The 16744-nt window shown below is 38.3% G+C and overlaps 1 protein-coding gene across 3 annotated transcripts in view; it reads left to right on the plus strand.

Moving 5' to 3' along the window:
• Positions 1-16744, plus strand: part of MGLL (monoglyceride lipase) — a 162806-nt gene that overhangs the window by 61298 nt on the left and 84764 nt on the right. For 2 of the 3 annotated variants that reach the window (XM_032210085.1, XM_032210083.1), the window contains one exon: positions 10289-10427. In XM_032210085.1, coding sequence (XP_032065976.1) covers positions 10303-10427 — 125 coding nt within the window. In that variant the 5' untranslated portion in view covers positions 10289-10302. Of the gene's footprint in view, positions 1-9498; positions 9686-10288; positions 10428-16744 lie in introns of those variants that run through there. The other variant, XM_032210084.1, reaches the window with a different exon arrangement.

The following is a 16744-nucleotide window of genomic DNA, read 5'->3' on the forward strand; positions in this document are numbered from 1 at the left end:
AAATTGTTCTGCGCATGTGCAGAAATATGCCGGCAACGGCAGAAGAGACTGGGAAACCGGTTGGGGGTTGTGGCCAGCCCGGGTTGCTGTCTGTTCTGCGACCCAGGCCAAATCACCACTACTGGTTGATTGGGCCAAACCGGAAGCAACCCACCTCTGAAATACACACTGTAATTCTAAATTTCTAAATCTAATTCTAAATCACACATTTTATATAAATGCAAAAAGTCTTCTGGTATTGCCTTTAATTGAAATTGCTTAGCTTAATAGCATATTATATAATTGTTACTTATTTATAAAGTATTAATATTCTAAGCAACCCAGAATTACCCTGGTAAGACAGGCAGCCAATAAACTTAATAAATAAATAATTTTCATTTTTAAAAAATATTGCACACTTTCATCTTGCTCATTACAGAAAATCTAAAAATTTCTGAAGCTTTACAATATATAAAATCACGTAATTCTGATTTTAACAATTTATTTGTAAATTTAAAAATTCTTATATGTGAACTACTGAAAAGATTAAAATCTGTTTTGGATTATTTATTAAGTTGGAAGTACTTTTTGCATTTATTGTACAGCTGTTAACCCTATTTTCATTTCCTCTCTTTGGTTATTGTTCTTTGTTTGCAATCTATCAGGGTACAGTGCTTTGTTTTTCCATTTCTTTATCTATTTTACTTAGTACTTAAAGTATCAGAAGTTGCTGGATTTTGATAGGCATCTGAAAACAAAACTAAAGATTACATTATGACAAAGTTGGAAAAGTTTGTGTTACATTTCTTCAGTATGTTGTACAAAAAGTACTGTTAAAAAACATACTTAAGTTTTTAGGATGCAACAGGGGACCAGTTTGAAACACACAAATGTGTCCGTGTTTAATCCAAGCATATACCTTTATGATTGCTCTCTTATGGATCATTTCAGCTTTCAAATGAAATGAGCAGTTTTCACCAAGCAGTTATGTGCTCCAGAAGTTTCTAAATCAAAATATACTTACATAATTCTGGCTGGAAAGACCAGTGCTGTAACTTTGGAAGATTTTCTGAGGAAATGAGTTCACAGTAGGAGTGACAGCATATTATTTCTGCTTTCTGCATTCTCATAAAAAATGCCATAAAATTGTTTTTGGTAGAATGTTCTGACAGAATCAAATGAAAAAGAGCAACAAATGATTTAGAAGACTGAATAAATTTATACTTGAGCCTTGGCAAAATGGAGCTGTTCTGCTGAGAAATAAGTAGAACTTTCCCCCCTATGGAAATAGTATCATGTTCAACCTCTTCTGGCAATTTTGCATATTCTCTCACAGGACAGATTCAGAGCTTCATGCTTTTTCTAGATTTATCATGATTGTAAGAGGCTCAAGTGGTAGCATGAAGTGCTTTAATCCATTAAATCAGTGAAGAGCAATCTAAAGAGCAAGCTAATCGGTTTGAAAAGGCTGATATTAGCAGTTATTAGTAGAACTGTAACATACATACATACATACATACATACATACATACATACATACATACATACATATATATATATATATATATATATATATATGCAAATAATTTGTGAAATTTGTTTTTAATTCCAATATGCCTATTTAAGAGCTTACTGTAGGGTTTTCCTATGTTTCAACCACAAAGTGGCAAGAAATTCAGCTGTCAGAGGTTTTTTTAGAAATGAAACAAGTCTGACTTTTATTTTTAAAGCAACTGAAACTTGGCTTTAAATATCTAAAGGCATTTTTATTTTCTAGTTATTCCTTAGAAATATTGTCAAGGATTTTCTCCATTTGTTTGACAAATCATCTAAAGAATTTTCTTGCTTCCTAAAAGAAATAGGCCGTGCTCCAGTTGTCTATCATTTTTATGTCAGCAAAAATATTTCCAAACATTTTAACATTTATTATAATAATTCTGATTTAACTTTAACTCTCGTGATAATTTCATGTTGGTGTTCCTGAAGGATTTATCCTGCTTTGGTACCTAGCTTGATATCATGGTTAAGAGTGGTATAAAAAAAGTTTAAAACACATTTCTTAATTTTCTTCTAAATCATTATAAAGCTTGATATTTCAGAGACAACTCATGTACTCCTAGTGTAGTTATTATTGAAGCTATGTGTTTGATTTTTATCTCACCATTATTTCTTATAGTTCAATATGGCATACAAAATGCTCCCTGCTCCTGTTTTCCACACAGCAAACATCCTGTGCGGTAGGTTGAGCTGAGAGTGTGCAACTGGCCCAAAGGCACCCAGACAGATTTGATGCCAGATGCTACTTTCCTAGTTTCAAGTCCAGCACCTTAACCATAAGACCATGGGACTTTTTTTTAGCAATGGCCCATAGGAGTTGTCAATCTACTCTTCAGATATTCTACCTGAATATCATATTAACCATATGATAATACTAGTTTTATTAAGGCAGTATTTTCTTCTTCTGATGAATATAAGCAATGGAATATAATTTGATAGAAGATCAGAGTACAAGTTGCTTTCTATTACTTCTCCTCTTTAAAAAGACATATAAACCCAAATATATCTTTTCACTGTTCTATTTCCAAATTGGTAAAACAAAATTTGTTTGTCTAAATTACTAGTGGTACCTTATGGGTCCTAATCTAAGAAAGCAGAGAAAACAAGAAAAACCTCTTGCTGGTATTGGTTTATTTAAGTCATATACCAGCTGTCAATAGAATACAGAATCCAAACAAAAAGAGAACAGAACACAGAATACAGACAATTTAAAAGGGAAAAAAGGGGGGAGGGGCGGGAAGCCTGATTCTTTATCACACTAAAAGTTTGTTCCTGTGTTTTACAACTTTTGGTATGTCTGGATTTATGCAGATAAAACCTTTATTGGAAAATTTGAATTAATGTTTTAAAGATTTGCATAAATATTTGATACTTTAGAACAAAGGATGGTAAGTGAAAATCATGTGAAACAAGAATTATTCACCTTGAAAATCCCAATAAAAAATTGTAACAGATGTGGCAAATGCTCTGAAAATCAATCAAATTCTTTGGGGTGAAATTACCTGTTGAATTCTTGTGCTCTCAAGAAGTTAATTGTGCAGGTTCATCTGAATTAAAATAATAGTAGTCTTTTATGTCTTTTATTTTTTTAAACTATTTAAATTGAGCAGGCTTGGAAGTAGTGTTTCTGTACTATAATTTCAGTACAATCCACCCAAGAGTCCCAGAAGGTTTTTAAGTTGTTTGTTTTCTTTTTTGAATGTTTCTTTTTACTTTATATAAATATTTTCCTCCCTCTCTCTGTGGTATTGAAGGTCATTTAAAGACCAAGGAAGAACAGATAAATATATCACATCCTTTGTGTTCCTGCCAGAGGTTTACAACTAGTGTAATCAATGTTGTCTCATCAGTATAGCCATACCCAACAAGAAGGCACCCAAATAATCAATTTCCTACATCGTGTCGAAAGCTACAACCCAGCCCCTTTTACAATACATTTCCTTAGAAATAAAAAACTGGAGATAGACTTTCCCATAGTAGGTTCATCAATGACTACTTTATGAAAGGATAGACCACTGCCTCACACTTCATTTAAGGATGAAATCCACACCATTTGCAAAAACCTTGGCTTCAAGGATCTGTCCACTTTCTTAGGAATAAAAGGCTTAAATTCCCCCAAATAATCACACTAGAATGTAATTCAGCCAATTCAATGGACCTGTCTAATTCAGTGAAAACAAATCCAAGCAAATTTAGTACTAGCCCTGATGATGTTACCTAGTTTAGGTAATGAAATATCTGCAACAAAACAACCTCAGAGAGCTCCAAGGGCCCTTCATTTCAATCCTGAGCTACAAATATTATCCTTTATAAGTATCCCATAGGGGCATCAAATGCTTCAGAAATGAGAAAAAATTTGCCTGCAGGCACACTTCCACCAAGAAACAACTTTTCTTTCTGCATGAATGCCTACAACAGCATGCCCTACCAGTGTCAAATACAAACCTCCCATCAACGGCATAGCTAAATAGAAAGTAGCCCCAAAAAGCAGGTGAAAATGATGCAGCTCATGATCACAGATGCACATCTCAGATTAAACAAATATCTGCACATCATAGCAAATCTCAAAGAACAGCTGGAACAGACCACATTATATGGAGAGACTAGCCACTACCATCATGAGCACTTTCCAGAGACATTCTAGAAAAAGAAAAACTAAACTGCAAACCAAACTCCTCAAACTCAGAATCAGAGGCACCAGAGCCTGAATAGGTGGCCAACATGTCCAGCTTTCCAGTATGCACTGCAGAACACAGGATTCGGCAACAAGGGCCCACCTCCTACAAGCAAATATATTTGATAGATGCCTCAAATAGTCACTCTGTAAATGGTTTCCTGACTCTAAGAGGGACCAGAAGATCAGATAAACTTCTTGGAGTCAGAGATAGGCACTCTAAACAAGGCTGCTGGATGGCAATCTGTAAATGCAGTAAAAGCAGCATAGTAATTACATTTTGTGGCCTTGATTGTCATGGATTTGCGATTTGTCCTTCTATAACACCACTCTATGAAACTCTTATGCTGTTTCATCATTCAGTGTTGCTCTGAAAACGACCAAATCCTCTGAGCTAAGATCCAAGTGCAGGGAGAGGTCCATGTCCTCATGAGAAACCTATATACAAGTCAGGTAGTTATATATGGTTCAGACCAGGGGTGGGTTGCTGTCAGTGTTGCTGCCAGTTTGCTTCGTGCATGCACGATTGTAAATTGTTCTGCGCATGCGCAGAACATGAAAAAAGTACTAAAAAACATGCCGGCAATGGCAACTGGGGAACTAGTTCGGGGGCGCGGCCAGCCTGGGTCACTGCCAGTTCTGCAACCAAGGCCAAAATACCACTACTGGTTCACCCAAACCGGTGAGAACCGGTAAGAACCCACCTCTGGTACAGACAGAACATGTCAAAATGGTGGGCTCCAGATTAGCAAAGGTGTTAGGCAAAGACATATACTCTCCACTCATGTACTCATGCTGAATATATATTAAGGGAAGTTGGCTTGGAAAATGAACATGGTTTTAAAACTGAAGGGACCTGTGCTATGCTGATGACCTTACTCTGATAGACAAAAACATAAAACATCCACAAGCTCTTGTGATAAAAATCAAGGAATGCTTGATAAAAATGGAACTAAAATGAAATACTGTATAAAGACAAACATGTGACAACAGGTACAATCAGCCTTTGAACTAATGACGAAGATACTGAAGAAGTGAACAGCTTCTGCCTTTTAGGATCAGCCATTAGCTGTAAAGGATCAAGCAATCAAGAAATATGCCACAGACTGGCACTTCATAAAGCAGCCATAAAGTCCTTGGAAAAGATATTCAGATGATGTGATGTGACTATGTCTACAAAGATTGGAACAGTGACAGGAATGGTATTTCATATGACACTCTATAGAAGTGAAGTCCATAAAGTATACCCAATCGATCTTTGAAGGAGTAAGATAGAAAGAGCTTTTGAACTTTGGTGTTGGAAGACTCCTGAGAATACTATGGACAGCCAATAAAATAAACAAGTGGATGATTGAACAAATCAACCCAAAGTTTTCATTTAAGGCACAAATGATTAGACTCAAATTATTCTATTTCAGACACATTATACAGAGGCTTAGCTCTCCGGAGAAGGCAACAGCACAGGGAAAGCTGGAAGGAAAAAGAAGACGACTAAGAGCAAGGTGGATAGACAGTAGCAATCACAGAACCTACCTTTATAAAAAAAGTCTTTATATCAGATTATCTTGGAGCATGCCTCTGAAAATGACAATGGCCTTCCAGATGGCATTAGGCTCTCCCCATCCCTGCCCAGGGGTTGTGGTTGATGTGACATCTACTATGTATGTCTCCAGCTGTTAGGTTAGGTCCATAATTACACTGGTGGACTTGAACTCTGGAGTTGCACCCCAGCTCAAAATTAGTCAGGAGGGGAGATTAAAATTTCCAAGAACAATAAGCCTTCAGATTCTAGCAAAGTGTTGCTTGATATAACTTGGTGCTGCACCATGTAGGATTTTAAAGGTTAAAAACAGCACTTTGAACTGGCCGCAGAAGCCTAATGATAATCAACACAATGAGTTTAAGATAAGTTTTATTTTTGAGCAGCAGAGTTGTCTCAGTAGTGAATCTCCATAACAGAACTTTGGACTAGCTAAAAGCCATATGTAAAGTGTTACAGTACCCCCTACCACCTCCTTAACAGCACAATGATCAAGTTTAATTATTTATTTTTTAGTTATTTCAAACATGTAAAACTATTATAGGACCACTATTTATTTTTTGCTGGATTATTCAGCACATTCTGTTACAATCCAATTGGACATACCTTGTATTTAATAGTGAGTTGTGCTGGATATTAAGTACAATATGTATTAGAAGAGGGATGCAGTGGCTCAGTGGCTAAGACAGTGAGCTTGTCGATCAGAAAGGTCGGCAGTTCGGCTGTTCGAATACCGAGCGCCACGTAACAGAGTGAGCTCCTGTTACTTGTTCCAGCTTCTGCCAACCTAGCAGTTCGAAAGCATATATAAATGCAAGTAGAAAAATAGGGTGGGAAGTTAACAGCGTTCCATGGACTTTTGGCATTTAGTCATGCTGGCCACATGATCACGGAGATGTCTTCGGACAGCACTGGCTCTTTGGCTTTGAAACGGAGATGAGCACCACCCCTAGAGTCGGGAATGACTAGCACATATGTGTGAGGGAAACCTTACCTTTATGTATTAGAAATAATATTCAGTATTAACTGGATGTCAGTGGGAAGTCTGCAAACAGGATGAGGTTGGAAGAACCTACCTTATGTTCTTCAAAACCCATATTGAGAGGCCTGCTGCCTCTGAGACTGAAGATCCAAGCAACTTACATGGCTGGCATCAATAGACTTATTCTCTATGAATTAGTTTAATCTTCCCAGGAGGCTAAACAGGTTCATTGCCATTATAACATCTTGTACTTCATAGAGAATTCACTTGAGTGAATTGCTATTAATCCCGTCCTACCTCAGCTTCATAGCTGAGCCTGGTTACATAATTATGGGAGAAAGAAGACTCTCTAGCTGTTTTTTTAAAACTATGCCAAATTTTATATCTTTTTATTATATTCTAATTTGTTTGCCCTTTTTAATAAATGAAAGATCCCCAGTCTGTGCTACCTTTTCTTAAAGGGATCTTGCTCAAGTTCTTTTACCATTTTGATTGCCAAGTAATGTCTGAATACACAATTCTAACTGTGATAAAACCTCAATTGTGTCATCAATTGTATAGATATATTGCCTTTGTGAACACCCTCTTTCTTTCAGGACAAGAACATCTTCTCCGTTTTTGTGAAATAAAAATTTCAGGTAATTTTGTGTAATTTTCCAGAAATTCTTATTTCACAAAAATGGAGATGATGTTCATATCCTGAAACAAATAGGGTTTTCACATTCTTAAACTTTTAATCTTAATTAGATGCAACTCCAATCATCCTTAAATGTTATGATCTCTCTTCTGCACTAGCAATTTATAGTGTCACACAGTGGGTGCTGTGGCCTTTACACCTATCTTGTTGGGGGGAAATATTTCCACAGGGGTGAGGATGGGTCAGATATTGTATAAATTGCCAGCAAAATAATATTTAGGAGGAGGAAAGAATACAGGTAGCTCTGGATTTACAACTCACAATTGTGCCGAAAAATTGTTGCTAAGCAAGACAGATGATAACTGAGTGTTGCCCCATTTCATGCTCTTTCTTGGCACAGTTGTTAAGCGAATCACTGAAGTTGTTAAATTAGTAACATGGTTGTTAAGTGAATCTGGGTTCTCCATTGATTTTGCTGGTCAGAAGATCATAAAAGGTGATCACATGACTCTGAGACACTGCAACTGTCAAAAATATGAACCAGTTGCCAAGTGGCCAAATTTTGATCGGTTGACGATGAGCCCGCTGGAACAGTTGTGAGATACGATCCAAAGTCACTTTTTCAGGGCCGTTATAAGTCACTAAACGAATGGTTGTGAGTCGAAGACTACTTATATTGTAATGTTGACCAATTATATATATAAGAGCGGGATAAAAATCTGAAGGAAAATGTTTAGCAATGAACGAGTAAAGGCCCCTCCCACCCCTGGTTCAGCACTTGTCCTCCTGGGCAGAGAAGCTACAAGGCGTCTGGCTTTATGTGGCTGGGGACGGAGGGCAGCTGTTCGATTCCCAGGATCCATTCCCAACCGAAGCACCGGGAGCCAACCAGCAGCAGCAGCGCGCACCGAGCTCCTTCAACTCCTCCAGAGGCGCGCGTCGACGGTGTTGCACGAACGCCGGTCCCTCTCAGCACCGGGGCCCTCACTACCAGGGCCAAAAAAGAGAGAGAGAGAGACCCACCCCTGCATCTAAGGAAACCATCTGGCCGCGAGTTTGGCGTGCGAGAAAGGTCAGCGCGGCCACAAGTGAGCGCCGCTGGGGAGCGCCTCCCGCTGCCGCTCCTCCTCCCTTTCGGCGCGCCTGCCCTCCCTGACAGGAAAACATGTATTTTTTATTATTTTTATTTGCTTGCGCTTTAGAATAAAAACCTCCAGGGCTTCGGCCGGTTCTCATACACAGGCGTGTGAACGAAGGAGCGCTTTCGGCGCCTGGCAGCACCAGCTCTAGCAGGGGCGGCAAGCGCAACTCCTCCCAGCACCTGGTCACCAAGCCCTCCCCTCCTCCCGGCTTGCCTCCATTGCCCCAGCCCCAGAGCCGGCAGCGTGCGCTTCCATTGGGCACGGCTCGCGTTTCCTTTTGCTTGCGCGGGTCGCGGGCGGCCAGAGCTTTGGCTGGCTGCTCCTTTTCAAAGCCCGCGCGAGCACCGTTTTGTGCGCGGGGCGCGCAGATCTGAACCCCAAGCAGAGCCTTGGTTTTTTTTTTTAAAAAAAAAATTAACACTCGGTTCTTCTTGGATTTCAACCCGGGATATTTTCGCGCAGCCCCTTCTGCAAGGTAGTGGAAGGATACCCAGATATTTTGCCGGGGGGGGGGGAGAATCCCTCCTCCCGTTCCTTACCGTTCGGCTCATCCCTCTGCTACTTGCATTTAGTTTGAAAGCAACCTGCAGCCAGCCCCGCCTGGGAAGTTTCCGTTCAACTGCCACTCCGCTTAGCGCGTTCAAGGTGCCTTTGATAAGTCTCTCTGGGTGCATTTGCCTATAAGCCGCTGCTAGGAATCGGACTGTTGCTTTCCCAGCTCTTTCACAGGCAAACACCCCCCCCCCCCCACCACCACCTTCCTCTTCCAGCCCACATAGCCGATTTGCTGGAGATGAAGGGGAGGGAGTGGTGAAATGAACAAGAAGCGGTTACATTGATTAAGACTAGTTTCCTCTTCAAACGGCGGCTCGGGGGAGAAAGAAAGCGCAGAGCGAAAGGCGATCCGAGGCGGCAGCCCAAAGAGCTTGGGGAAGAAGGGGTGGTGGTGGGGGGGGGGAGATCAGAGCCTTGCTGTTGGCAGCGGCGAAGCTTTGGCTGCCTTTTTTTTTTTTTTTGCAACGGCGAAGGATTGCTTCTAGGCGCTAGGGGTGCTGGCTTGTTAGGGCGCTTCTGCAGTTCGCCGTCAACATGCACGCGCGCTCTATCTGACTGCATTTGACTTATAATGCCGGCTTCTCTTTGGAATGCAAAACCGTGCACAGGATGAAATCAGGTTTGTTAACGACTATTCTTTGTGTGTGCGTGTGGGCATATTTGGAGGAAAACAAATCCCCGCGTTTCAAACCCCCCCCCCCCAGATGTCAGAAAGGATCATAGCAACAAGACAGTGGCAGTCACCTCATTACAGGGTGTCTCGTGCTCATCTTTTGGTATGTTTTTTTTTTAAAGAGAGATGATGAATCTTTTATGCAGCTGGCTTCTTGGAACCGTCCAGGAGCATCCCAATTTGCAGTGCATTGCTGCTTTGAAGAAATGTAGTTTTTTTTTAAAAAAAAAAAACCTGTAAGAGCTCCTCCTTTAACGATGGTAAATAAACATAGGTGGGAAGGAGGCTAAAAGGCAGTAAGGAGCCTGTGTGGTAAGGTGTGCTTTTCCCCTTGCTTTTCCCGCTCTTGAGAATTTTTTCCTCATAATTTTTTGCCTCACACAGGGAGTCTTCCATCTGAAAAGCAGCTGCCTGGGTTTTCTGTAAAACAGTAAAACAGGTTAAGTTATGGGTTAACTCCTCTCCTTCTACTAAGCAGATTCTTCCAATAGCAGTCCTTCCACCTGTTCTGTTCAAAAGCATGTCTTGATTTCTTTGCATGTTTTTCAGGTCACTCTGCCAGAATGCCAGAAGAAAATTCCCCAAGGTCCTCTCCTCAGAAAATCCCATATCAGGAGCTTCCTCACTTGGTCAATGCTGATGGGCAATATCTTTTCTGCAGGTACTGGAAGCCAGCTGCTGCTCCAAGGTGAGCACTGTTTAACAATGCATTTGTTGTCTGTGATAAATACATTGTTCATTAAGTTCCACGGTTGTTTGTTCAACAGTCCATGGAATAATAGAAAGGTCCTTGTCCCAAACAATCTCTTAGCAAAAGAAACCTTGATCCTTTATTGTTTGCACTAAACTAAAGCAGTAGGTTGAAATCTTGCTCTTGAGTAACAGTTCCTAAACCCACCCAAGTGCCTGTATATTTCAGCAATAAGAGAAGAACTGGTTATTAATCATTCAGCCTCCTACTCAGAGAATAGGACTTGTTACATGCATAAGTAAAAGCAACTCAGATGAGTAAGGTTTGATAATTCTCTCTTTCTGTCTTTCTCTTTTAGTTCAGTGAAATGAAACAGTGAGCCCTGTGTTTTGGCATTGAAATAGGTATTTTAATTGAGTGGTATTGCATTCTAAAGATATGTGAAGCTTAGTCTAAGTTATTTACGTCTCAGTTACAATTTGTCATTTGAGTGACATTCTTCTACTGTATTTTGGTTATAGGGTTATGAGGGCCTCCAGTACACAAAATATACTTACAGTAATTTAAGAAGTAAACGATAGCCATTAGGTAATCCTATTTTCATAATCCCATATGAAATAATGTATTTGTCCTTGTGATTTATAATTCAGAAACACTGGGGTATTCTTAATGAAGATACTGTTTGGATTTTCTCATATTTTTTTACTGGGTTCTATTTGTGGAGTAGAGTAATGCACATAAAAAGGTGACGTTGTTCAGAATAATCTTTTTTACTTTTATATTGCAAAGAAATCTCCAATTTTAGAAAAATATTACTCCAAAGCAATTCTTCTATTTTAGTAGCTGTTAAAGCATTCTGGCTTGAGGAGTTAATAAACTTTGTATGATGTGCTAAGAGGATAAAGAGAGAAACGCAAGTCAAATCAGGGATCCACCTAACTTATTTTTCTAAAAAAGAAGAGTGGCAAACATGCATGGTCATCTCCAGTTTTCATGCTAGGTTTTTTGGGTGGGGGTGGGTCAATTCATTCTTGTTGCAAGGCACAGTGAACTATTGATTTTAACTACCGGTATGTGGATGTTTTACGAAAGGTTGTGGTATCAGTTACTCAACGGGTATGTGACATTTATGAACCACAGAAGGTAAAGACCAATCAAAGTGCTCCTTTCAACAAAATAGGTTCTTTCCCAATTACTTGAGGGTTGTTGTTTTTTTTAAAACCATAATGTACTGTTTTCCATCTCATTCATGTATGATTTACTTAAAAATCCATTCATCTAATTCAGGGCCCATCTTAAGCCTCTGACCTTTCACCTAGAAACCAAACCTGAAGAATCTTTGTGCTTTGTTCTCTTCAGCACCCAAAGTTGCCCTCCAAAATAGAACTTCAGAGTAATTTCAAAACATTGCCTCGGCAGCTCGTGCCGTTTTTCCCTCGCTTTGTGAGCTTTACATGTATGCATTGAGGGGCTTTTTTCTAAGTCTTGCTAAGACCAGGGGACAAAGGTAACATGATTTGGGACTGCCTTTGAAGCATCTCTTTGGGTCTGACTTTGACTACATGTTTCATAAAAGTAGCTTCATCAAGCCCAGTGGGAAACTTTTGGCCAATACTTGTAACGAGACACCTGGCATCTTCCTAAAGATTTCAGTTATTGAACCAATACAGTCTTAAAACAAGCTTCTTCTATGAAAAATTATCCTGCCCCTATTATAATGCTAATTAATCATTAACTGCCTACAGTGTTCTTCGATGAGTTGCTGAATTGCACTCCCCATTTTGTGTTTAATTTCTAAGCAAATTAGTGTAGTTCACATGGGTCTTTGATCAAGAAATGAAAGGATGGTAAAGAAGTGAAAGTTAGAATTTAGCATTTCAGGCTTCTGGTAACTTGTCTTGTTAGGGCTCTGCATACCCCAAGTGGTTAATTGATAGCAAGAGTGTCCTGGTTTTCTGACAACAAAGTAAGCACGGCCAGTTCTGTTCACTTACAAGTGGCTCTTAACTGTGTGAACCATTTATTTTTAGCCTCTATTGTATTGTGCTGGCAGGGTTTGAGAGGGAGATTATAGGTTGCTGGAGAATAATTTGTCAACTGCAGCCAACTTTCATGGGACAGTCTTGAAATATATGGAGAAAAAGATTCCTCATTGTTTTCTACTATGTGGTAGATTTTCATGACTCATCATGAAACTCTACCACATAGTAGAAGCACTGAAGATTTGCTAGGTTTTAAATGATGAATGGCATGAGTTGGGAAACAGCCTTGAATCACTTTTACAGTACTATTAATCTAACAGAATTTCAGATACAGAAGAAGAATTGGTTGTAGTTTTGTTAGCTATAACACAAGAGATTCACATTTATGTTTCTCCTCTTGAGTATAGGTTTTGACTCAAAAGGCCACTGGAATTTGTAAGAAAAATACTAAGAGCTGCTAGACTTCCTGTAGTGTGAGAACTTTTGAACCTTCCCTATGCAAAAGTTTTTTTCCTACCAATATGTCCTTGCATGAAGAGGAACCAAAAAAAAGCCAGAACGTGTAAATTTTATCAGCATGCTTGTTCTATTATTCACAAAGTTATAACTGCCAAAAGCAGTTCTGATTGTACATGCATCTTGTCTCCGAATTTCATTTATTTTTCCTAAGGAGAAAAAGCAACATATTTAAAATAACCACATAGAACATTTTTGAATAAATAGTTTAGAACTTTTTCTCTCTCTAGCACATTCTGTTAGGAGTAGACATTTGGTTTTTAAAATACATGCATACATATGGCTGTCTGTGTGTGTATACACACCTACCAAAATTATTCTTGGATATCCTTTAGTGGGGATGCCAACTTACAGCATATTGTGGGATAATCTTTTATCTCAGTTCTCATAGAAAATTAGATGTTATCATCCAGGTCAATTAATGTTAAAAGCAGGTGATATTAGAGTGAAGATCTGTTAGATGTACAGACAAGAATAATGACGATTCCCTAAGTTCAGTTTACATTTACATAAGTACCCCTATCACTTGTATGTTTTCTGTTCAGGTACCTCCCCCCCCCCCCAATGGCTACAGTGAGTGAGGGGGAAAGATCCTGGTAACTCTCCCACAATCATTCTTAATGTATAGAACTACATGGTGATTAATAAGCTCATGTCTCCCTGTCAGGTTTCCTTTGGCTGAGCAGATGGGATTAATTTAATAAAATTGATCCTGCATTTGGTAAGTAAATAAGGGGTAGATAGGAGAAAGTACAAAAGTATTTGGATTTCATGTTAAGGAAGCAGAATGAAGAAAGGCTGAATTTTTTTTGAGAAGTGACAAATGTTGCTGAACTACTGGCACAGTAAAACAAGGACAAAACTCTAAACTGAGTTGGGGGAAAAGAAAGAAAGGGAAAGCGGGGAGGTGGTTGGGGTTTTTTGGTTTTTTTTTGCAGAATTGTGGCGGGGCCTCTTTTCTAAGGTCAATCTTGAGTGCAGAGTAGGCTTACCATGTCCTTTACTATTTCCTATATATAGGTATAGATAAGCAATCTGAGACCTCCAGTTCTTTTGAATGTCACTTCCCTATCAAGCACAGTCAATATGGACACCTTAAAATGATTATCGGAGCTATAATCCAAAATTTATGAAGTCCTAGGTTGCTTATCATCGTCCTAGTAAGCGTAAACTAGAAACATGGAAGCGAGTGATACAGTAAGTAAACCAGTTGTGCTTTGGTTAAAATGACAAGTAGATCATATACCACCTGTTGTACTGTGGGATAGACTAAAAAGATTTCATGATTTATTTTAGGATGCGCATTTTATTCAGTACATGGCAGAATGTGTGGGATTTTTTCCTTCTACAGTAATTGGATATTGAGGTAAAGCAGTGCAGCTGTGCCTCTCCACCTGCAAAAGCATTTCAACTTATTGAACTTGATTTGTGTGAACTGTGATTAAGTCCTTTTAAAATGCAAATCAATTTGATATGTAACATGGGTTGGGGTAACTGAGTCATCTCTCATAACAAGAAAATGTTTGTTTGTTTTAAAGCTGTGATCAGATCTCTGGTACTAAACAAGATAGTTGTCAGGCCTTAAATGTATAATTTAAGTTATAGATATAGCATACAAGAATAAGTTCAGAACAGTTCAACATTGTTTGGAAAATTGGATAATCATTAAACAGAAAACCTACCTTTTAAATACAATCAGTACATTTTCACCATGGTTAAACTTAGTCTTTCCTATAAGATATTTAAAACTACAACCCTAGGCCCATTTACTTGGAAATAAGCCACACTGAACTCATTGAAATTCACTTCTAAGTTCCTCTGTGTGAATAAATCTTTCCTCCATCTATTTCAGTTTTACTAACTGCCCTTCCAGTGGCTGTCTTTCAAAGTAATAATAGCTTCTTAAATGCATACATTTTTATTTTCCATATATGGTTGCATAAAGCATCTGACTCTGTTGAGGTAAAAGCATGCTTATTTCTTCTGTGTATCTGAGACTGACTCTTAGGTTGAAAAAGTAATAAAGGTCCTTTCTATGTTTGAATACACACACACCATTTAAGGAAGATGCTTACTTTGAGTTCCATAGACAAAAGAGAATTACATCATCTGTTATTTGGACGCTAACATGCTATTTTTCTGGAGGAAAAAATGATGCTTGTTTTATCTACACGCTGTTTTCTGGAACTCCATCTGTATGTGAGTATTATACACATACAGAACATTTTCCAAACTGTAACTAAACAATTGAAAAATCCTCTTTCTCTCTGTCTCTCTTTCTCCCTCCCTCCCTCCCTCCCTCCCTCCCTCCCTCCCTCCCTCCTCTGCTTCTAATTATTTTAGCTAAAACTATTCAATTAACTAGCTGTTATATGATATATTGTTACATTAAAATATATATTTTACATTCATTGAAGTTTATATCTGACCCTTGAAACACATATCGGATGATATAACAATGGTGACTATTCATGGGCCAGCTTGCTTGTCCTCATGCAACTTTCCTGCTGGGAAACCAAGATAAAAGTGATCAGATTAATGAGTCCTGAGTTTCTGAAATGAGACAAGAAACAGGACCTCTACAGAATCCATTTTCTTATTTAAAATTAGTTTTTTATCTCTTGCTTTGCTGTTCTTTGAGGTGATAAAAGAATCATAAAAGATGTGCTGTTAACATTTAGTAAGAGGATCACTGTGTTTTAGTGGAATGCAGAAATACATGGTAAATAAATAGTCAATGAAACTTGAAACCTGTTTGCAAACAGTGAAACAGAATTATCCCAGGCCCTTAGGTGCCATATATGGCAATCTCCCAAAGTTATTACTAAATAGTAATTTTAAAAATTAAAACAAGAACATCAATTTATTAAATATCCCTGGCTGTTCTAAATGTACGTGAAATCAAATTCAGCTTTTGTCTTGGCCTTGTCCATTACTGTTTAATGTGCAGTCTCTGGGGATAGTGCAAAGGCCAAGGAGCACCATTGGGACTCAGAAGGTTGTGAATCCCAGGCACCAAAGTATCAGAGGATGGTTTTCTTAGCGTTTTCTTTATCAGCACAGATGGCCTGTTTCAAGAACTTGCTGTGTTTCAAGAAATAACCCAGTAGAGCAGAGATTATGGTTGTGTCTACCATAATCCTCTTAGAGTTAATAGTCCTTGCTAGTGATGAGCACCATTAATTCTGGTTCTGCTAGTTGATTTATTACAGATGAATTAGAATTTTTGACTCAGATTCTGTAGGTATGTATGATGACATGCAGATTATAATCTTGGGTTACAGATGTAGTGCCTAGAGAGAGTTTTAACCCTATCCTTGCAAATTTGGATCTAATACATTTAAGTTTAGAGTATAACAGTCAAAACTATTGAATCAGCTCCATATTGCATAGTAAATAGTATGTATATGGTGTGTGTGTGCGCACGCGCGCACACACACGCTACTGTGTTTTAGTATGATTTAAAATCTTTTGCACCAGAATATACTTAAAGGATCTTGATATTATTTTAAAAAATGCTTCTAATGAAGGTTACTTTGTGGCATCATATTAATGAATTCTTAAAAAATGAGGAATTAGAGTATGCAATTATCAAATTCACAAACTAACTGTAGTTGGGAATCTAACAGGCATAGTTTATCAGAGGTTTAACTATTTCAGGTCATAGAAATTTTAAAAATAACCAAAAAAAGCTAAATAGGAAATAGAAATAAACTATTTATAATAGATGCAGTATAATAGTTCCAATGTAAAAAAAAAAATCCAAAAATGTAAAAATACATTTTTAATTTTATAATTACTTGGATGGTTATAAAT

Source organism: Thamnophis elegans, chromosome 2, assembly GCF_009769535.1.
Source record: "Thamnophis elegans isolate rThaEle1 chromosome 2, rThaEle1.pri, whole genome shotgun sequence".
Classification (NCBI taxonomy): Eukaryota; Metazoa; Chordata; class Lepidosauria; order Squamata; family Colubridae; genus Thamnophis; species Thamnophis elegans.